The following is a 23963-nucleotide window of genomic DNA, read 5'->3' as shown; positions in this document are numbered from 1 at the left end:
TGGACAAAGTTGACGGTGCTTTGTACAACAAATTAGATGTTGCTTCTACGTATGGATGGATGTGTCTGCCAGCCTGGGAGCTGGCAGAGATAGCTCGCTGTGATTTCCTGACAGTGGCAGTGGTTCCTTGTGATTTGGGAAGGTGTCAGAGGTGTTATGCCATCAAACTCTGAAGTGCTGGCTGGTGTGGTAGGAGAAAGCAGGACAGAAGAGTGGAAGAACAGCCATTATATGTGAGTGATATGTGCAACTAGTAGTTGTGCTTTTTTTTTTTTTCCTCCTATCACTTTAGGTTTTCTAACTACTATTCTAAAATGAATTATAGTCTTTGAGCTAAGAATAACCTTATCTGTTATGTTTATAGTCACATATGCTTTTAGATGACGATGCAGAAATTTTATTTAGAGCATTGGTTTAATTTTCAAAAGTCAGTGATATCACTTACTATCCAAACCATGTAATTTCTCCTTCCATGCAGCCTAAGACATTTGCAATAGGTACTGCCTAAATGATTGCTTTAATTGAATCTAAGCAAGCTGTGAAGGGAATTTTTCTTCATCATTTTATAAATGAAAAATAAAAGTTAGATGTATCTCTTGGGTTGATTTGCTACGACAGATGCAGAATGTTTTTTGTTTTTCAAGTGAAAAACATTTCACTGCTTAACATATGTGTAATGTTAGCAAATATTCCATGGAGGTTGTATTGATAAGCTGTTCGCTGGGTTTCTCTTCTCACTGTATTTACGGAAAGGTCCTTGAAAATACAAAAATGAATCATTTTGCTGCCTCAAGATTTATTAATTTAGTATTTTAATTGAGATTTGAAAGGATGACAGGCATTAAAACTGCAGTAAATTTAAGTGCTTTTTGGAAGCATTAAATATAGTACAAGTGATAATATATTTTGTTTGATGTTTTTGCCCCTTGTTTGAGAAAAATCAAAAGCAACGTATAGAGCACACAAGTGAGTTGACAGTTTCCATCCCACAAGTTGTGCCTATTGGTTAAAAATATATGTTCCTTTTTTATTTTATTATCCAGTTTGTATTTTTTGAACAGGCTTTTCATCCCCAGCCTCATTCTGAACTTGTACTTAACGTGGTGTTCATCCTGGTGTGGGAGCTTTCAGTTTCATATCACTTTGATCAGCCCTTGCCAGTGCAGAAGTGCACTCAGGTTTTGTAGGAATTCACTACTCAGTGTCAACAAACATTTCTCCCAGCATTTACTGGCTGATTTAAGTAAACTGTAACTTGTGACATGGCATAGTAAATTGATAATGACAAAGCCACAGAAATAAATACAACTCTACACGTCTATTCATTGAAATAAATGATTGTAAGGAAAGATTTCTTTGTCTGCTAGTGAGAAGAGAGTTGTTTGGCTGTGAACATATTACGAGCCTGATTTGAGAGTCATCTTTTGCTGCAAGTTATGCCTTTCACAGGGAGCTGGAAAGGGCTGTTAGTCCAGTCCTGTGTGCTTTTGATTTTCTTTGTTTCCTTGGGTTAATTCATTAAACTCTCTGTGTCTCAGTTCTTTTGTAAAAGCAAGAGTGCTGAGAGAGTTGCTTAGTAAAGGTGAAGATATTTTGAGATTTCTGGAACATGAGAAGTTGTGCTGATTGCCAAATATTAGACTGCTTCATTACCTTCTATGAAAAAACAACCAGGGTACAGTCTCAGTGTAAGAAGAACCTCTTTGTAGAAGCGCCTTCCCTTGGAGATTGACCCTCTGCTGAAAAGATGGGCTCACCCCAAACCTGCCTCCTTCTAGGGTGGCCCCCTGCCTCTCTGTGAGCTCCAGTTTCTGCCCAGGTAGGGCTTTTCCCTGCCTGAAGCAGCTTCCAAAACCTCAATGACCAGAAATGATACAGCAGAAAAAAACTGAAAGGGTCTTTGCTATCTCCCCTTTCACACTTTATTTTTGTCTGCCCAAATGTGTGCCTTCTGATGGGCTGATGGGCACCTGCCCTGGTCCTGTCACCTCAGCCCTGCTCTGCGTGGTGCTAATGCCATGGGGAGGCTGCCAGAATGGTTGTGTGCTGGGCACTGGAGTGACCTCAAATAATTAGTGCAGAGTTTGTGCCTGCTGCACTGGGGGTCTTACGTATTTGGATGACCCCCATCTCTTTCATGACCTTGCTCCACAGGAACTGCTGGACTGCAGTGCTTTGCCAAGTAGCAGCCTAAGAACTCATGTTCAAATTAAAACATAAATTATTTCTGTTTCAGTCGTTTGTGTTCGATTCCTCCCCAAATTATGATCTGCTAGAAGCTCTTATGCCAGCCGGAGAAGTAATTTTTTTTGGGTTTTTTCTTTTTTTGAAAGTGCTTGTCTGTGTAAGTGAAGAGATCTTGTTATTTTGAATCAGCTCAAGAGGAATACACTTTAAAAATACTGAGAGCAGTGGATACAGCCTGCCACTATTGCTAATCCACCTTACTATTTTTCGCATTTCTCTGCGATGAGTGTTTGGAGGAATATTATCGTGTCATATGATTCCTGCTAATATTGGTAGTCAGTTTTTCATGGAAAACACAGAAATTCCATACTGCAAAAAGACCCAACATAAATTTTCAATATCAAGAAAAGTTGTTAAGGATATATCTTTAGATGAATAAATCGTATTGAATTAACCTCAATACAACTGCTCTGATTTTCAGCGTCTGAGGATCTGACCCATTCTCAAAAATATGTAAGGTTTCTGTGTCTGTGTCATAATTCCTAGACTGAAAGATACATTTCTTTTCAGTTCTACACATATTTGGGTTAGAACCACAGGCAATGGACTGTCTCGTTTGTGGTTCACGGTAGTGAGGATAGCTGTACCAACTAAACCTGCCTGCAAATCTGTGCATATGTAATGTATGTATCATGTTCTGTATGGCACTGCTTTTGAAATTGTTAACAGCCCCTTCTACAATTGTCCATGAGAAAACGAAACTGTTCAAATCTGGGTTTTGAAGTAATAGTCTGCACATATTATGCACTGTTTACTTGTCTATTATAAATTATTACCAATAAACATAAGTGGGGAACGGTTACAAAATATAGCCCTGAGCAAAGAAAAAAAAAAAATGACACTGTTTGAGAAGACAAGACTTCCTTACAAAGGCAGATCGTGTGTTTTATTCTTAATATATAGGAAAAAATGGGTCAGAGATGAAAACCACAATAAGGCACCGTATATTTCAATGGTAAACATGCTACATCACAAGTTATAAAAGGATATCTCAGTCTTTTTAGCTAAAATCACTTGCAGGGGATCTAACTGGATGTGCAGGGTAATGGTAAAAATATTTAAAATCTCTGACAATATTTTAAGTCTGCATTTTAGACCATTGGTCTTTTTACTTTCTAATTATTTGGAAACAACTTCATCTGAGCCTTTGTTCCGTGTGCTGACTTGTGTTTTCTTTTGTACTCGGATGGTTGTTCTTCATTATGTTCTTTAACACATTTAAAATTACTGACACTGAACTTTGAACACAGAAATGTGGAGCAATTCCGAGCCTGAGCACTCTTCACCTTTACCCTTAGGATTGATTTTGATATGCATGTTTCCTTCTCAGAGAGCAGATGCTGTACTCTTATAACCTTCCATGGAAGGGGGATAGTGGAGGGTCCTCAGTTACTGCAGATTATTTCTTTTTAGCAATTTGGTGGTGTGTTACAGAACTGAAACCAAAAGACAGGGAGAGTTTGTAGTTTGCAACTGATGCAGTTTCAGAGTGCTGCATGCAGGGACTGCTACTGCTTGATCTCTTCAAGCTGCATAGTGAAGTGGTGTAAGTTTCTCCTGTGATGATTACTTTTTAATGGTCTCTGATTCTTTTTAGTGCCTAGACCTTAGATACCTTAGTGAATTCCTTAAAAAATACAGAACTTTATTTGGGAATCTGGTTAGTATTAAACAATTTATTTTTTAAACTAAATAACAGCTAAAATATTTGATATTAAGCATGTCATGCTAAGACTTTGAATAACAATGTCTTATTTCAGGCTTTTTAAAAAATTAGTTAAAATTGCTAGATATTTCACCTATGGAGCTGGTGAAAGGATAGGCGGTTCAAAGTCTCAATAAATTGAACTTTAAATTGTTTGCACTTAATAGAAGCTGATTAACTTAATTAATAGAGGAGAAAATGTTTTGTTGTACTTTATTTGATTTCTTGGAGTGTTGTAATTATTTATCTTTTTTCTTCATATTTTTGTAGTGAAGGTAATTAAAATAAAAGGAAAAGCAGCCCAAGCCATGGAGAGTTTGGGGGGAGTAAGAGCGACGTTACCACCCTTGTTCTTGGCTACACTGCCCATCAAATAAGGGTATTTCTCAAATATTTCCTCAGTAGATTTAGTTAGGCATGTAATCATTTTCTGAACAGAATGCTGCTCCAGACTACCCTCTCCTTTCTCCCAGTAGTAGCTGCAGCTCACTGGTGAACGAGGTGGTTCCTGCAGGGGTCTGCAAACACATTTTGGGGTTTCCATTGTACACACAGGTAATGATCATAATGTATAGATCATATTGTTTAGTTCAAAACAAAGCAATATTGTGCACAGTGCTGCCTTCTAAAAGCCTGTTTGTAAGGACCCTGAACAAAAATCAGAACTTCCCAAAGTTGCACACAATGCCAAAAATGGGCATTGTGTCTAGCTATGTTTTATCTGATCAAAGTGCTTGGGCCTTTAAAATAGTTTTGGGTTTTCGCTACCTTCCTTTCTTCTTCTGCTCCTGCTGGTGCTGTGTTGTGTGACTGAGTGCTGTGCACAAGGGCAACCATCAAAGGCCAAAGCCTGGGAGCAGGCTGCAGTTGGAAAACCCAGCTTTTCTGTGTTGCACCTGAGCTCCTGTGGATGAGGCACCTGAGACAAGGCACAGCAGGAATTCCTGCTGCTAGGTTGGATATGTGGAGCTGCATCTTATGCTCTTCGGCAAGGCTAACAATGTGTTTAAGTAGTCCTTGTGCTTGCCTTATCCAAAGGGTTAGGACTATATCTGGCTCTGGTGCAGCTGGGCAGGGTGGGAAAAAAGGCTCCTTGACCATTACTGCCATTCCTTAATAGTCCTTCAGAGAAAAGCTGATGTCAAAGACTGAGTCTTGGCTTTGCTCTTTTCTCTTCTTTTCTAACTTGCCCATGGCTGGGGAAACCTTAAAGAGTATGTGAAGGTGACATGCATTTTCATCAAGAAATATACAGGAACTTTGTGTGTGTGTGTGTTAGTAGTGAATGGAATGTCAACACAGAAGAGATAATCCATTATATCACCCTACAGTGCAAATTTTCCAAGAAGGGTTTAAGTTTTGTTTCATTCCTGTGAACCAGATGAAAATAGTTTTCCATGTATATATCCTACCTAGGACACTCTTTTGTAGTTTATAGGATGCCCAGAGCTACTGTAGATATAAAACAATTTCTAGTTATTAGATCTCTGCATCACCAAAATGCAAATTTCACTCCTGAATATGTAGGCCACTTGCTGAATAACCTCAAGAAATATATGGTGAAAATGCTATTTTTCATGTATTCAGATTACCTCCTTCAAAGGTTTTCCTCAGTTTTTAATATCCTGAAAGTCCCAGTTCTGAGGCAGACTGCAGTTCAAACTTCATTTTCAGTTCTTAGAGTGAAGTCATTTAAATAAACAAATAAAAGTGGCACGTCATGTGTAGCTTGTGCCAAAGTACGCCGTGTGCCAGTTAGAATTAATTTTTATGAAACCTCACATATATGACTTTATAATAACAACAATACAGATATGTATGCTCGTCCCTAGCAGCAACTCTACTGACCCTTGCAGCACTTTAAATGTGCACAAGTAAAATCCCAGCACAGTTCTGACCTGTGTTTATTTTTAGTGTTTCATGAATCACCTCCTTTTGCCATTTTTTTCTATTTTACAAATAAATCTTATTGCTAAATTAACTAGGATATTTGATAGTGAGAATAAAATCTCTCATCTGAATCTCTCATAATTCTTTTTTTTTTGTGTGTGTGTGTGAATAGCCAGATGGAAGTGTTTACCCTTTAGAGAATTTTAGATCTGATATTTTTGTTATGTTTTGTTTCTTCCTGGTAATTGTGTTGGCATTTTGCTGATCTCAAGTTGTGTGTTATTACAATGGAAGGTGACAATTTGATTGTCTTCAGTTGGAGAAACAAGCAATTTTATATTCACTGAGCTGTCAGGTAACAGTACTTCACAATACTAAGAGCTCCTGGCAATGTGGTTTGGCACCTATATTTAAGTGCTTTGATGCTTGCATAACCTCTACTGAATCAGAAATGTTTTGCCTGCTAGAAATGTTTTTAGGCTTGTAGAGTAAGGTTTTTATTAAAAGGAAAAATCTGTAACTGAGCTGCAGAGCCATTGTTTTGTGTTACATGGAGGTTCTAATTTGGTGCTTTAGTGAAAGAGGCTACAGGTGAGCCTGAAACTGATACTCCATTTCTTTGTCTGCTGAACTGTTTGGTTTAACTTAGAGCTGAGAACTAAAAACATGGAAAGGAGGGAGGAGGAAATGGGAGGGGGGGAAAGAAGTCTGGCTGTATTGATATTTCTGTTATGAAATGCAGAGGGATGGCATGCGACCTTTCACACCTGTACGGTTGAAAATTAACTGTTTAACTCATCGCATGGAATTTTAGGCAACTCCTGAAAATGTACCATAGGAGGGAAATATTATAAGAATACTGTATCTTACCATTGCAGCATGTTTCTAGTGGAGCCTTGAAAGGATTTAATGAACTTTTCAGGAACTTCTGCCCACCAGATCTAAGTGTGATCAGGAAGATTTTTAATTATTAGAACAGCTTCTTAACTGCCTTTTAAAGGGAGAAAAAAAAAAAGTATTTTTGTCTTCTGTGTAAAGTCTCAAAGTTCAAACATGCTAAAATAAGTTTTTCCTATTTTAGTATTTTTAGGCATCCTTTATCAAAACCATTTATGTAATCATTCAGATAAACAATTAAGTAATTCTGATCCATAAAAATATGTGGATTAGTGCTTATTTATAGCGAGTATTGTTTTCCAATTTTATTGTTAAGGATTGCTTTTATTTATATTGTATTTTCTCTTACTTGCAGCCTAGAAAAACAAATCCTAATAAGTTGCTGATGGATAAATTCTTGGCACGCTCACTCTTGTTCCCATAATTATTGGTAAAGATAGCTGGAAGTCAGTACTGCCTTTTTTTTTTTTTTTTTCTTTTTCTTTTTCCAACAGTAAGAAATTGGATATCCAGAGACACATGGCCCAGTCATAGGACTTTAAAGGCAGCCATCACTGAGAAGCTAATACCAACCAATTAAACAGAGGTGGTTACGTGATGTAACATTATCAGGAGAAACAATTCATGAGTCAAAGCATTCCAGGGCATATGAGCTCCAGTCCAAAGAACAGTCTCAAGCTGTTTAAATAATGTGACAGCAATATTGTCAGCTAAATATAAACTATAGAAAATATTAACTACTGTGACTGAAGATGAGCACATCCCAGGTGCCAAATGACTATTCTTTCTCTGCTCTTTTGCTGCATTCAATGTGGGTTCGTTCTCCTTATGCATTTTCAGTGAAAGCTTCTGGTAGGGGATAAAGAGAATTGAGAATTTAGCCTGCTAAAAAGATAGATTGTGATTTTGGCATTTATGAATCCAAACAGACATTTTGGATTTTCACTGAAAAGTCAAGAGGGATTGTGAGGCAGTTTTGCTGTGGCCATTTTGATGCTTTCAACAACTAGGTGAAGAGACAAGAGCTCCTTCCCTAACCCTAGTAGTTCACCATGGCTGCATGGCTGGGAAGGTCACTTTAATGGCAGAACATAAGAAAATGACTTTTCAAAAAATTCCAAGGAGCTGTTTTTGGTTTTTTTGTTTTGTTTTGTTTTTTCTCATATTATTATTTTTTTTTTTTCAAATGAGAAGAAATACCATAAAAGCTGTTCCCAACCCTCTGAGCATTGAGGAAGTCTGAATCTGAAGTCAAACTTTGTGATTTGGATCCGTATCTATTAGAAGAAGTGTAATTTGCCTGGATTGGAAAAACAAATGCAAGAATAGCTGAGTGTGTATCTTGGAAGCCGTGGGTGTATTGCTTAGCTTGATGCTTATTTCAGCCAGAGATTTGGGTGCTCAGTTAACATTTTAGCTGTCATTTCTTGAATCACATTTGCTTCCACTCCCCCTCCCGCCCTTTTATTTCCAAGGTGGTTCCTGCGATTACCATAAACTCTCTAATCTTGCAATGCTGTTTATGATCTATATGTAACTAATTCATGTAGAATTCCTGCAAAATGAAGCCAAGGAAGAGCTTGAGGGAGTTGAGTTGATTGGCCTGAGGCCTTGCTGTGACTCAGAGCCAGGAACAGAAACTGAGAGATTCTCTCTCATTGCAGCCTTCTCAAGCTATTCGGGCTTTGCGCAGAGGGATTTATGTTGAGGTGTGGGGCCCCAGGAGTATAAAATCTTTTACTAACTGTTCAATTGTGTTCCTAATTCTCCTTGAAAAGAGAGACGAGATTTCATAATTTTAGGAAATAGCTATTTATTCTAAGATGGCATCAGGATTACAGCATTAGCTTTACAATGAGTTATGTAGCTGAGTTCTGCCTACACAACATTATTTTACAGGGCAGAACTGCAAAATATTTTGGCTATTGTCAAAATACATTCTTTTTTTTTTAAGTCTATCTGAGCTATAATGCATCTAATATATCCCAAAGCTAAGTGATGATTTGTGAGGAAGGGTCCTGTAACAATGTTTAAAATTATGAGAGGAGTATTTTAAAACTTGGGAAGGGATAAGATGCTGTGGCTGACTATTTTTTTTTTTTTTTTTTTAGTTAGAAACACCAGGTTAGCATAGAATTTTAGAAGGAAATGCTCAAAAGTTTGTGAGTACTTCTAAAAATGATTTCTTTTAATTTATTTAGTTCTGGAGTCACCAAAGCACTTAGACATGTGCTTAACTTTTTGAAACCGAGTAGTCCAATTTGAAATTAGTGGACTGCTTGCGTACTTACAGTTAATCATGCACTTAAGTACTTTAATCTGGCACTTTGGGGAAAAGGAATGGAGACTGTTCATAAAAGCTCTGTAAGTGAATATATTTCTAATCTAATCTGATTCCAATCTACTGTTGGAGCTGTAGACCTGGGTTATGTCTCTGCTGCAGCCACTAAAGCAGGATGAATTAGTCCATCTGAGCACCACGCTACTGTAGTTGGAGAGCTATCAGAAGCAAGCTTGTTTAAAATTAGTTTGGATATCTGAGCATTACAAAGCAGTCATTTATGTGGCTGCAGTGTAGACATGCCTTTAGGTTTATGAATGCTTTGTGAGGGTGGAGCAGAGCAGAAGCGAGAGTCCCCAGCCAACTATAAGTCTGCTTTGTCATATATCTCTTTGTTATTGTTCAGTTTATATGGTTTTGGAACAGTGTCTGAGCCATTGCATTGTTGTTATCTGTTGTTATACTTTGTGGCTTGATTCTGAAATGTCTGGCAGCTGAAACTCCATGTCTTGCCTTAATTTCTACTGTAACATTTAATCATTTGAACAGTCAACAAGGATGGAAGATTTTTCAGGCTTTGGAAACCTTTCCTGTCAGGACTATCAGCTAATTGTTTTGAAAAAGAGGATATGAATTTTTTGAAGAATTTGAGACTGTAGGAAAACCTTAGACAAAAAAAAGTATTAATATTTGCATTTAGAAAGGTAAAACACACTGGATGTAGGAAAAAAGGAAAACCAATGTTTTGTGAATCTGGCTGGCAGTCTTCTTTAGAGCAGAGAGAATTTCTTCTCTGGTTTAAAATAAAAAATCAGGTCATATCTGTAGCAAATGAAGCTGTTTGGGATTGTATTTAACTTTTTTGTAGCAGTAGCAGTTCAATTTTAGCTTTTCTACCTGAGGCTGACTGAAGTTGGGATCAATCCTTCAGGTTTACTGATCTTTTGATAAATGATCACATTTTTTTTTTATGTATTAAATTCAAAATGAGGTAGAATTTATTCTAGTGTTGGAAAATATGCATCAAGATTTTTTAAATTCTCAGACTTGAGTAGGTGATAGGACTTCAGTTAATTAGGGCCTTTTTCAACCTCTTCTCATACCCATTAGATATATTTTCCACCTTTAGTGATTGCTGTGTTCAGCTAATCTGTCAATTTAACCAAAGCAACAATTTCACAATGTAGTTTTCTTTCTGATTGTGTGCTGTGTAATCAATATACTGATATAATGTGAGTGTAATTTCCTCTCTTATTTTATCTCCACTGCAGAGTATTATAAATAAACAGCTAAAAAAGAAAAAAGAAAGAAAAGCACCAAACAAATCTGTTGCATCTTCTTTTAAGATTGTACCACTGTAGACACTTGTTCTAGTAAAGTAGAATTGGACCCACTTGATTGCATTTAAATTTTTCATGCTTCAGCAGTTTGTCTGGGAGCACAGTAAAGAAAACCCCCCGAGCGAGGATAGTTTAGAATAATAGAACTTGATTTTGTGTATTATAGCGGCACCATTTGCGCTGCTGTAGTTAGGGTTGTGTCAGCACTTCCATTATAAACCCCTGTTTGCAGGGGTTATAACTAGGGAGATATTTTTTATCAGAAACTTTTTTTTAAAAAAAAAAGAGAAATCATTCCAGTGAGTTTAATTGATAAGAACAGAAAAAAAATAAAATAAATTATAATGGAAATTAGTAAATTTCTGATATGTTTTACAAGCTTTATTTATTATGAATATTGATTTTTTTTCTCCTCTCAGCAGGGATTTTAGCAAATGCATTTTGAATATTTTAAATATAAAATTGGGAAGTTGTTATGGCTTAAAATTTGACTGCTATTCATGCTCATATTTTAACATTGAAATATTTTAACACAACACGCTACTCTACGGCTTAATTTTATCATAAACATAAACTACTCAACTGGGCCAGAGTCTTCTCTACTGGAATTGAATGAGACCTTGGAGTTATTGACTGAACTCTGCCTTTTGACCTGATGGAATCATGTGTTCAGAATTCTCCCAAATTGCTGGATAACACCCATGTGCAGAGTTTAAATTCGCTCTGCTTTCCTGATTGCAAACCCAGGCATAACTGGACACCCTCAGAAAGCCATTTAAAAATGAACTGTATTCACTGAGTTAATGATTGTGCTGGCAAAAGAATGTGAAGGGCTTAATCAAACAGGCCCCTATACATCTGTCCCTTTAAACCCAATGTTTTTAATCTAACAACCAAAAAGTTACCATTAAATCTAGTTGTTTTAACAAAGCTTTGGAGAAAATAGAAGGGAAACACACCCCTAAAAATTATGCCACAAGAAAAGCAAGTGCCTGGGAGGCCTGCCTGAGCCTGTCTTCCCTTCCAGGCTCCAAGACTATAGGTGACTGACTAAAGTGCAGCATGGAAGGTGTCTGTCCATAATGCAGCAGTGGGGAAAAGTGGTGGGTGGAGCTAGGAAGCTCTGGAACCCTACCCTTGGTCTGTTTCTTTACTCCAGTACAGAAAAAAGTTCCTGGGCATGGCTTGAGATTATTAGTCAATGGGACTTTTTATAATTTTATTTTTAGTGTTAACAAAGTCCCTTTTCTCTATGTAATCAACTTCACAGCAATTGAATGGAGATTTTATTGAATTGTGTTTAAAACATCACGAATAAGAGGAAAGTATATTAGTGTACATGTCAAGTAAAAAAAATGCTTCCCTTACAGTGCATTACCAGTAGATAGCTTTGCTGAATGGTCACTTGGGGAAACACCAAAAGCCTGTTTATGAAACAGAGGTGAAGCCTTTCTAGACTAATTATATTCAGCATGTAATTTCTAAACTTCAGTCTGAATTTTGATTTTCAATTAACATTCCCAATTTGAAGATAATTTTCTATTTAATGTAATTGCAGGAAATAATTTATTGGCTGATTAAGACTGAGGGCCCAGCCTTCCTTAAGAAAACAGTCCCTAACAAACCAGCCTTTAAAGCCAACTCGTAGCTTTGGACAGATTCAGCCTATTTTTGCAGCTGCAGAGTTGTGTTTAATTAGGATTGTGCAGTATTATTCATCGGTGCAGTTTGTAGTTGAAATTATTCTTAAGAGACATTTTCATTTCTAGTTTTGTGTCATGATTAATTTATGGTGAAGAAACAGCCATAGCTCTTGCTTTACACAGAAGCTCGTTCAGTATGAAACAGGAATGAGATCTGTTGAGAAGGTGAAAGAAAGGAAAAACCTTTATTGTGACTTTCGGTTTTCATGTCGGGCTTTCAAATTACGCAAAGCATGACTTTTATATTTTCATGTGAGTGATTGCATTAACGTGACTACTTTAATGAGAAAAGGGAAAGCAACCTTTTATTTTATCTTGGATCATAGCAATTATGAGCCAGAACCTTTTGAAGTACACACGATAATGCCGGTTGCTGAACTCTTGGCATGTTCTCTGTAGCATCCACACAAATTCTTTAGCATAGGAAGAATGCAACGCACGGTTTAAATTCCTCAGTTCTGCTTATTGGCAACACTCATGTTAGACTCCCACTTACACTTAGGCTTCCCTAAAGAAAACACAAACCTCTTTTTCCCCCACCAGTATCGAGTTTAAGAGGCAGGATTATCTCTATTTACAGAATAGTTATTCTAAATAGGTATCAGTGTTTTAATATGTTTCAGAGCACTTCAAAGCTTGTAATACTTTCATATTGAACTGTACATAATTAGATTAGTTGATCCTATATTAATTTTTTTTTCACTGTAGGATACTAAATCTGAACTCCCTCATTAATTGTGAGAAATTTAGCATTAGCTGTTAAATCCTATGTGAAACACAGGCTGCTACATAAAAACTACTGTTTAAATTGGAATTAACTTAATTATTTTTCTTTGCACTTGATATTTCCTTCACTGTAATATTCATGAAAGCATGTGACAGATTTGTAAATTTAACTGTTAGTCTCAGATTTCCAGACCCTTTAATCAGTATTTATTTGTCTGTAGAAACAGTACTAGCAAGTTAATGATTTGCTAATTTGAAAAATGCTCATGTGGTTTCCTATGTTAACTGATTTGTGCATTTTTAAAGAAATGGTATGAAATCAATTATTGTTAAAAAGCAATTAAGGTGAAGATCTTATTCCTTAGTTTCTCAGCAATTTCGGTGTCAAGGATATTCTGAAGTTACTAAGACCTGGGAAAATAACAAATATATTTTAGCTGTCCCTTTTCAGTTTTATTAATGATTGTTTTAACAGTTGCAGTTAATCTTACTAGAAATTTTAAATGACAGTGTTTTCAGATTTTCAGTTGAAGTCAGTAATATTTTCATCTAAGTGCAGAAACTGTGGCGAAAGCTGTGTTTGCATTTGAGATGGTAGTAAGAGGCCATTATTAGGAAAAGTCATTTAACATAAATCATTGCATTTATTCATTGCACTTTTAAGTAATTCAAAGTATTTTGTTGAGCTATATCCTGTACTTCATGTCTAATATTAAAGGAAACATTATTTTAGGTTTTTAGTTTGAATGGTAAAATGTTACTAAGGTATTATCCATCTACTTAATAAACCTTTTAGGTTTAGAACACTTTTCACATGAGCTTCTCAAAACACTTTCTAAAAGGTAAAGCCAGGCAAAATTTTAAACAATCTGAAAGCAGTACAGCTTTAAACAAACAGCAAAAAGACACATTTAGCAGAATTTGAAATGGATTTAAAATTAATTCTCATATACGTAGAAAGTATCTTCTGCTTGTAAGGAATGAGATCAGGTAAGCATGATGAGCTCTCTCCTTTAAAGGTTTGCTTGTAAGCTTCAGGTTGCTCATGGGAGTAAGAGAGTAAAGAATTGAACTCATGCAAAATCAAATGAAAATACCAATAGAATCACTATTTTCTTATGGCTGAGGAAAACTATATTGTTTGACAAGTCTAAATGTATAGAATGATGTCATATAACTTAACCCTGACCTTGTCTTGGCATCAAGGAGTAATTTTCCTCAGTGTTTTGGGTCCAGATCCCCAAGCCTGTGCTTTTTAGAGTACTTCTGTTGACTGCAGGTGATTAATTTGTTACTGTTCTAGGCAGGTGTGATGAACTTAGAGGACTGTTTTGAGCTTGATTTTTTTTTTTTTTTTTTGTCACTGAACACCAATGTTTTCTTTTTGTCTCCTTCTCTTGTCTCACAGAAGAATGTCTTCCAAGCAGGCTACCTCTCCATTTGCATGTGCAGCTGATGGAGAGGAAACAATGACCCAGGACTTAGCATCACGAGACAAGGAGGAGGGCAACAGTGATCAGCACGCGGCCCCTCATCTGCCTCTACACAATGTCATGCACAACAAACCTCACTCCGAGGAGCTACCGACCCTGGTCACCACCATCCAGCAGGACCCTGAGTGGGATGGAGTAATCTCAGCCCAACACAGAATGGTGAGTTTTGACATCCCCACAGGGGCTTTCCAAATTTAGTGCTGTAAGAGATTGCTCACTGCCCTTTGGGAAGACATGTGCAGGTGTAAAGCTTTTTAAATGTTAAAGCGTCGGCAGTAGATCAACATCATATGGTGTAATTGTAAATTACAATTGTATAATTTACTTAAGTATACAGGTCTATTTGAATGAGGTCATTTGATGAGTTCACCTTCTGAAAGGAAATGCATCTATTTATCATGTTTTCATTCATACCTTGATTTATGTCATAACCTTTCTAGCTCATATATTCAAGCAATAATTTCTGACAGGAGGATGTAGCTCACAACTGTTTGTCATCTGCAAAGTGTTGCGCTGAAGGAAGAAACTTTAATGTATTTTTTTTACTCATCTCTCAGAAACACGACCTACCAAATCTAGAATATTATATCTTTACACGGCAACAAAGAAGCTGGCATTTTAGGTGACACAAACATTCTCCTGTGCTTTTAGGAAATTACGACTTTTTGTGGAGAGGAAAGGTGTTTATGAGTAGCTAGATCACTAAGTATACAAATGATGTTGGAAATGATCACAATTATTATCCCTATTCTCTTCAGCAGCCTAAATATAATTTATTTAGTGGTTGTAGCTCTGTCTCTGAATCCCCAAAACTCTGCAATAAATGGGCAGGCTGAATGGGCAGAGCATATTAGTCAATTTATTTTCCTTGTGTGTTCCTCAGAAATGGAATTAAGATATGTGGAGCAGTCAGGTGCTCTGTAAATTTAGAACATCATAATTCCAGACTCTCTTGAAAGTGACTTTCAAAAACCTTAAATTCAGATAAATTCAGATAATTAGCTTAAAAAGAATAATCTGCATTTTCATAAAATTTCTCAATTTCTATTCAATATCTATGAGAAGATTTTTTTTTCAGCAAATCTTTTTTTCTGATACAAATCAATAGATTTTAATAATGTTAAGCACAATTGCAGATTTTTTTAGCACCACTAACAATAATGGACTCATTTCAAATTTTGCTAGATATAATAATTCTACTGCTTTAATCAGCCGAGATACCTGAGTTCTTTGTACCTATCATCATATCTGGAGTTAGTTAAATAATAGCACTACAATAAGAATTATTTTGTTAATATAGTGTTGTTTTTTTTTTCTCCTAAAATCCAATTGATTCAAGAGATCAAACCAAACCAGAAAAATACTATCTAATCTATAGTACACAATTTAACCCAGTGCAGAACTTTCTGTCAGGCCTAAAATATTCTTAGGTGTATGTTTGAGTGACTGTCATGAAGAAGGCAAAATTTCCATTGAAAAATCACTTTAAAGAAAAATGATTATAGTTTAGTAATTTGTAATGGTGGGTCATAAATTGTATTTATGGCTTATATTCAGAATTTTGGACTGAGAATCACTCTTTTGCCCAAGTTATGCAATAAACACATTAGAATAATTTTAACTTCTGTGTTATCAGGAGGACAAGCTGCATTCAGACTAGAAAGGTCTGATCCAGTTTGTTGATGGAAAAAGTTAATCTGTGAATTCATCAGCTACTTCTCCATTCATACAGAGAGGCAGGTGCACTCTTGGAATTTTGATATTAGGACACCAGTATGACAGATAACATTACTCCATGTCCTAGAGAGAAAGGAACTCCTAGATTCCAACAGTCCCTTCATGTTTTTTTTTTTTTTTTTTTTTTTGGTTCAGCCTGTTCTTGGACCTGGAGTGAGCTGAAATGGTTGGCCCTTGTACAGTGTGATCATTTGTGCTCATATTGCTCTGGAGGGGTTTGCAGTCCCAGTGACAGAGAGCAATCTCTGCTTCCTTTCCTAAGGCTGCACTGTCATGTCAACACTCGCTGTACCTCTGGACAGGCACGAATCACTGCACAGCCTCTCATGTTTCAGAACAGGTGCATAAACTTTGCTTGAGGGACTTAGCACTCTGGTTTTCCTATCTCCTTTTTCCAGTAAATATTCCATGTAGATGCATGTCCTAAAAATCATTAGCAGTTTCCACAAGTCCCTAGGCTTAAATCTGGTGGTGGATATATGTCAACCTTATTTCACAAGCTCTCAGCTAAACCAAATGGATCTTTTTTTCCTTCCCAGCTCAAGGCTGGGTCTAATTTACAAGGCTTGGCTACCAGGGAAGGCTGAAATTCTAAGACATGTTTTTTGGTTGCAATTAAAAGAGCTCTAAATGTATAGAGCAAGGTCCAAGTGTATTTACAGTTAGGTGACTTAGATAGCTTGTAAGATCACAGCAGTGAAGTGGGGAATTTTTTTTTCTCCTTGAGGGACTCTCATTTAAGTACCTTGTTCTATTTTTCATTATTTTTTTCCTCACTTAAATATGTTCTTTATGAGCAAACATTTAAGCCTGTATTCATTGCAGAGATTTTCTCTCAAGTATCTCAGTTAAGCAGGCATTTATATTGTTAAGAAAGAATTTAGGCCTGCAACTACCCTGATGAAAACATGTTCTTACTCCTTAGAGGGAGGATAGACATTTCTTTCCAGAAAGACAGATTCCAGGAGGTGGGTTGGGCAATTCCGAGATAGGTGCTGTGGCAGTGGCCGCTTTTTTGCTTAATAAACCCAAATTCCCAGAAGGTAAGCACTTTCTGACCTTTCCCAGACGGATCCTTTAGATGCAGATTTGAAGAAGCACCTGTTCATAGCATTTACTTTGAAAGTAAAGACAGTAGTGGTGTCATTAAAATGCATCAATAATGTGTGTTGTCTGCTTAAAAGATAGTAAATTCAAAGAATGCTGTGTCGACATATGGGGAGGAAAAATTTCTTTTTTATCTGGTATCTAATTAAGAGCACAATCCTGCATCCTTTCTGTCCTTAAAACTACTGAGGAGTTCACTGGAATTTGAAAGAGCACACAGTATGCATCATAATTTGCTACGAGGGCTGTACAGATCTCAAGTTTAGAAAAGATACTGTAGGAGGGCAATTTGAGTGAAAAAAATTGCATTTTTACCCAACATTTATGGTACGCAGCACTTTCTGTAATGTAAGATACCTTTAAACTACATTGTTCATTATCAGAAAAAAACCACACTGGCTAGAAATGTTTTCAAACTTTCACTCCCTTTTGATATCAGGCATTGCTTTCCACTGAGTCCTTTGTGTATTCTGAATGTCTGGAAGCCAAAATATTTTGTTTTAACTCCTACTCTATAGCATTTCCCAGCTGTGTACTTATATGGTGTAATAAAAGGATTTAACAAATGGGAAATAGCAGCTGCATTTGGAAATTCCCTTTGTGCTCCCTTTTCATTTGACAGATTCAGCAATGTGTAACAACTGTAACGTCAGACCTGTAATGACTTATACTGCCAGTATCATTTCACCAGCCAATTTGATATTAGAGTGGGGGGAAGATAAAGCAACCCAAAGATTTCTGTAAATTCATATCACTGAGCTAAAAAGATTATACTTATCTTTCTAACTGTAACTTAGTATAAAAATACCTGGATCTCTGGGTATTTATTGCTGATTGTAGCCCTACTAGAAAATAAAACCTATTTCAAGCTAAGGCCATATCTATTAGTTGTGGTAAACAGTAGGGAAGAGGGCAAAGTGGTACTAAGATAGTGGTGAAAGTGTTGTGCCTTGTCCAATGAGACAGTGAGAAGCAGGCAAGAAAATAGTCAATCTTTTAGATTGCATCCAAAATCTGTCTCTGTTAAGGCAACAGAGAGGTTGAGTGGAAAAGGCCAAAAATATTTAATTTTGCTAAATTTAATAGTAATTAAGTTGTTGTGTCCTGGTAATATATTTATTGGCCAGCATGCAAAGAAATGGAAAATATTAATATGTTTGCTCACTGGGGAACCATGAATGGCCCCCATCTTCATACAGAGTCCCACACAGCCCATGGGGTGAATTACAAAGATTTCTTTGAATTTCTGCTGTGAAGAATCAGGAGAAAGCAGGGCCAACAAGAAAATACAATTTTAAATGGAGAAGTGACTTTACCTTCTTTGAGGAATGGGATGGTGTATTCCCATGCTATTAAGGCTGGACTTGGGACTCGTGAACAATAAATTTTAGTGGCTTTAATCTAAACAAATCTGGACCCTTTCTCCAAAATGCACAATTTCTCATCTGCTCCCTCAGTAGATAACCCACTCAGGGGTAAGTTCTCTTCCCACCCTCAATCCCGGTATAACAAACCAGGGTTGTGGTGATCACTTGTAGGAGCTCACAGGCGCTGTGGTGATCACTTGTAGGTGGTCACAGGACCCTTTTCTTTTCCCTCATGCCCACGACCCCAGGGTAGTTGGCAGTGGGAGTTAGTGAGACACTGTGTGCATGCACTGGATGAGGGCAGGCACATCTCTTTTGCTCTGCTGTTATTTGGATGTGAGGGAGTCTCACAGGGAACCCCTGCAGCAAACCCAGTCTCAACGACGGGTGTTACTTCCCTGGGACCAAGGGAAGCCAAACACAGACACACACACAAATAAAATTAATTGTCCCCAGATATATGCTGTGTTTCCCTGTACATTTTGTAACATCATTCCGAGACCCTTTGGATTTAGAAACTAATTGTATCTCATTGGATTTTATCTCAAATGGCAGCATTGACAGATATTTCATAATTACGTCAAGACTCTATCTTTTGTTGACTTCTTGCCAAAGGAGTGAAAGGCTTCCTACCTTTCCACTGTGGCAGCATGTACATCTCAGCAGTACTGAGAGCAGACTTATGTATGCAGCAGAAAAACTGAAGATCTTTTCATATCACATATATTTGTTCCTTTTAAAACAATTTTAAATCACCAAGTATCACATTTTACTTTATATAGCTTTAGCAAAGCTGCTGCCATCACAAAGACAGAAATAGGTGGTATCCTAAAGGTCTTAATATTTTGGTGCTTCTGTCTCTACATAAAACAGGCACAATCCTGTTGCTCCCCCCCCACCTCCTGCTCCACGCTATTAACTTCTCATGTTGAAGGTTTTTCCCTTTAAGGAAAATAAACTCAGGTGTTTAGGGAAGATCATTGAAAAACATTTACACATGCTAAACACTGAGAATTTGTTGTTATATAAATTCATGGCTTCAAATTCTTGAAAGTTATAGATACAATTACATGTTTTGAAATTTTATTTTTGGTTCCTTTATGGGCTGAATATGAACATATAAAATGCATCAAACATAAATGCCCTAAACTCTGGCAATTCTGTTTCTGCTAAATTGCTCATGCAGCTGTTATTTACATGTACAAATCGGAGTTTTGTGATCATCGAAAGAAATTCTACTCTGCTTGTGATATTATTTCTGCATGCCAGGTAGTGCATTAGAATTTTTATCTAACTAAAGAGATAAACACCTACATACATAATTGCCTGGGTACGAAATTTTGGCTGAAATTAAAGGGTGTGTAAAAGCTGAGGATATGGCATTTTATATTTCCATAAAATAAACATCTATGAAAAATATATTGCAGAAAAGATAGAATTAATTATTTTTCAAGCATGTTGTTCTGATTCAGAAGGCATTCAGGTATGTGCTTAACTTTACTTTATTACGACTACCAGCAACTATAATGTTAAGCACATGTCTAAAGGTCTGAAATATCAAGGACTTTGTTTTACTATCTTTAGCATAAAAAGATGTTAACATTTCATATTAAAAACAATAAAACAATTCCCTAGAAATGTGCGGGATAATGTGTTTAGTGGAGGTGGTGAAATATAAAATTGAACTTTATTTGAAGAAGAATCAAATAATTGTTCTTGTTGGCATGCTTGTTTTATTTGTTTTATTTTAATTTTAACATTGTATAATTTTTCTTTTCCAAATGCACGGTCTATTTTAAACCTTTCCCTATATTCTAGGGTGAACTGTGTTTAAACAGAATTAATCATCACCTGAGTTCTTCGCAAAAGGCTTGTGGTTTATGTTCATCTAAATCTGTAGTAATTTTATTCCTTTCTCCTACTTTAACATTTCCTATTTTTATGAAGCAATTTCTGAAAACTTTTTAATTCACTTCTGTATATTGACATGAATTTTTTCAAAAGTAGAAGCATTAACACGTTCTAAATTGTTAATTTTTTTTTTTCCTTGGGCAAGAAGGAATCAGGTATGCATGCTGATTAACACACTCCAGTCATTAACATGTGATTATGTGGGCTGCATATTGAGCACCTGCCAAAAGATAAAATCCAGCACTTTACTACATCTGTGCAAGGACTTTTTGCATTTCTTTTGTACTTTGACAGCTCAAGAAAAAACAGACTTGGGTATCTTTGTTCAGCATAATAAAACTGTGTACATAAAATATCTTCATGGAGGAAGGAAAGATACTACATACATTTATTTTAATCTTTGAGGCCATGAAAAACCCAGGGACTGAGACTTACCCAGCACCAAGTGTAATATGAATCTCCTAATGTACTGTATCACTGACATTCATATACAGTTTACAACATTCCTGCATGTTTATAAGGATTATCTGTTCTGGGATTCAGCCAATGTTATTGTAATTCACAGCAATTTTATGTGATACCTTTATGTCTCATAAATTTCTTGTTTTTATTTCAATCTTCCAAATGTTTCATCAGTGTTTACCTTAAAGAAATACAAGTACTCTATGCAGCAGGCTGGTTTCCTGCATGCATTCCTCTGCAAAAGCTAAAAGGGGGACATAAAGCTTGTAGTACATGTCATGTAACTATATACAGAGGAGGATTTTCATGTGCATTCAATATTCATGTGCATTCAATATGTTAAAAACATAAAGACAAATTTCATTTTTATATTTACAATAGACCTACTTAAAAGTTGGACAATTAGGATGACCTAATAGGGGGAAGTTGGATATACACAAAGTGGTCTGGAATATCCAAGCTGCACAATCCTTGTTTTATTTGGCAACTTCTGATAAGCATGCATCACAAAATACGTGTCTTTATTTACCCAAGAGGTAAACAGTGCTGATCAGCTGGGACTGATCACAATGCTTCTTCAGTTTCAGTTTAGATGAAAATGTAAGTCTAAATAATCATTTTGTAAATGGCTGTCCATTACTTTTTCCTTAATAAGAGCATTTAACCAAAGTGCAGGGCATAAAGTCGCAATATTGTTGTGATTTATTACCAAACGTAAACACAGGGAGTTAGGACAGATGGTATTTGGATAATTAAGGAAATCCTTAGCATCTAACTCTTACAAAAGCACATGAGTTTATGAGTATCATTTGTGAGTGAGTTGATTGCAATATAGAAGTGATTTGTCATTGTATTTAAAATTTTTGAGGTGTTTTTCTGCTGTGGAATGGAGCAAAGCGCCTGTCAACATGTTTCAAATTGCTGCTCATTTGTAAAGAGCACAAAGCTGAAAAATTGTAACCTTCTGAAATCTGTGTACCCAATGTTGGTTTACCTGGTTTGCCCCAACACCTCAATAGGAAGGGATTGCTACAATTAAGCAACATAATATAAAATATATTATATTTTACGTTCGACAAAATGTCCCTGCCCATGCCTTCCAAACAGACAGCTGGTTTTGCAGTGGCCTCTTCATAAGACCATACTTAGATTATATGTGCTTGATTATTTCAAGCTCACTTTCAAACCTTTTATATAAAGTTAATTTCTTTCTTTAATTTTTTTTCAATTCTCAAATTAGCATATTATTTCTTGGCTTAGTGCTTACTGTTGTGTTGATTCTTCTTGATGTTTTTGGACTTGTGTAAAAGATGGAATACAAACCCCTTACAGATTGTATTCAGCCTATACTTTGGCAGTGAAATCAGTATAAGTTTTATCAGAGTAAATGCTGAGTAAAAGACTTGAAGCTTTATTCCATTACTTGCCATTTGCCCTCCCACTAGCATAATTTGCTGAGACTTAACAAATGATGTTCTCTCAATAGCTCATAGCAGTCATTCTCAAGCCTTGGATTTAAATAAATCTTTCTTAATAAAACTTTTGTGTTTTTTTCTTAATCAGATGAGAATTGGAAATGATCACTTAGATTTTTAATTTATTTTAATTCTATTTAATTAAATTCCTCAAAATGGGAAACCATATTTAATGTAGTGATTGGAAATGATTTTGTAAACATTTGCTTTCATTATATGTTAACTCCAGACTAGTTCCAAGTGCCAGCATGCCTCTAGTACTTGGAATCAAAACCACTCTGGATATCCAACTTTCCTGGGGTGTTTACATGTGTCCCATTCAATGCAGAGACAGATAAATATCCCTTTATAACAGAAAAGCCTCATCCACATGGAAATAAGCAATTCAGCTAACACATTTTATGTTAGTAATATTTGCTTTCTACTTCTTGGCCATTCATCCTGTGATTTCAGTTGAACTCTTACAGAAACAGTTTTCTCTCTGGCTATTAAGTGGGATTGCAGTCGTCAACTTTCAATCCAAGTTGATCACAGTTATTATTAAATTGCTAACTAACACTGTGACCTTGATTTCGTACAGCCCTCAGTTTCATTTCACAAGGTTTCCTCTTTTCTCACCTTCAGAGAGCTCCAGAGGATCCATCCTCCCTACGTGAAATGTAAATGCTGCCATTAAAATCCACAGCCCTGTGTTCTTCCCCCCGTTTAAGACTCCTGACAAGAGAATCCAGCTCACCAGGCTGCTGGTCTGTTCTTAACCCTTAGGAGGACACCAAACAGAGATCTGTCCCAAGCCAGATCTCCCGTCGTGATTGTGGTGTCCCCCAAACTGAGATGTTGCATCTCAACCCCCAAATACAGCCCCCTGTATTTTGTACCTTGGCTATTTGGAGGAAGGAGCAACAATATTGAATTGTCTTTTAGCCTGTAATCTTTCACCAATAGAACTGTACTTTTGTATCTGACTGCTCTATTTTGGAAGTGAAAGGACATCATAGAAGGTGACCAAGTTGGCTCATGATTCAGCTTGCAAGTATTGCTATAAATGTTAGTTTCCCAATATGAAAAATACTGGGTCAGCTATCAATACCTTTATTTTCATCATTGTCAAAAGTACTCCCTCATTTATCCTGTTAAAACCAGTGGAAGCACTGATGGAAAATGAGCTACTTAAACTATAAGAATCTAAATACACAAGAAAATTTTTTTTACACTAACAAGAAAATTATTATTATTTGCTCAATGCCTTTTCAGTGGAAACATCTAAGAACCTATAAGGATTTTCCTTTCTTTATACAGAAACCATCAGCTATCTTTTTGAAGACTATAACCCATGTAACTTGTGAAATTTAGTGAATGCACTTGCTAAAAATTAATTTTATCAGAGTAAGAGGCCTACTGAACTATCTTTACATATTATCTTAGTGTAACAGTTTTAAAGGAATTGTTGTGGCGTGTGAAGAAAATACCATGTGTGTAGTCACAGAGTCCCTGTCTTTATTTTTACCAAGTTGCTCATAATTATTCAGAATTGTTTCTGCCATTCCTGAAGCTGAACTTGAGCCATTCACAGCAACTCTAAAAGAAATGGCCAACAGGTCACTTGTATACAACGGGCAGCC

At 36.4% G+C, this 23963-nt stretch overlaps 1 protein-coding gene across 17 annotated transcripts in view; it reads left to right on the top strand.

Annotated features, from left to right (window-relative positions):
* Positions 1 to 23963, top strand: part of SOX6 (SRY-box transcription factor 6) — a 374568-nt gene that overhangs the window by 128456 nt on the left and 222149 nt on the right. For 14 of the 17 annotated variants that reach the window (XM_038139352.1, XM_038139350.1, XM_038139349.1 and 11 more), the window contains one exon: positions 14198 to 14441. In XM_038139352.1, the coding sequence (XP_037995280.1) occupies positions 14202 to 14441 (240 nt within the window). In that variant the 5' untranslated portion in view covers positions 14198 to 14201. Of the gene's footprint in view, positions 1 to 4428; positions 4508 to 14197; positions 14442 to 23963 lie in introns of all 17 variants that reach the window. The other 3 variants (XM_038139355.1, XM_038139356.1, XM_038139357.1) reach the window with 2 other exon arrangements.

This window comes from Motacilla alba, chromosome 5 (assembly GCF_015832195.1).
Source record: "Motacilla alba alba isolate MOTALB_02 chromosome 5, Motacilla_alba_V1.0_pri, whole genome shotgun sequence".
NCBI lineage: Eukaryota > Metazoa > Chordata > Aves > Passeriformes > Motacillidae > Motacilla > Motacilla alba.
Note: the sequence above shows the minus strand (reverse complement) of the source record. Positions and strands in the feature narration are given on the sequence as shown.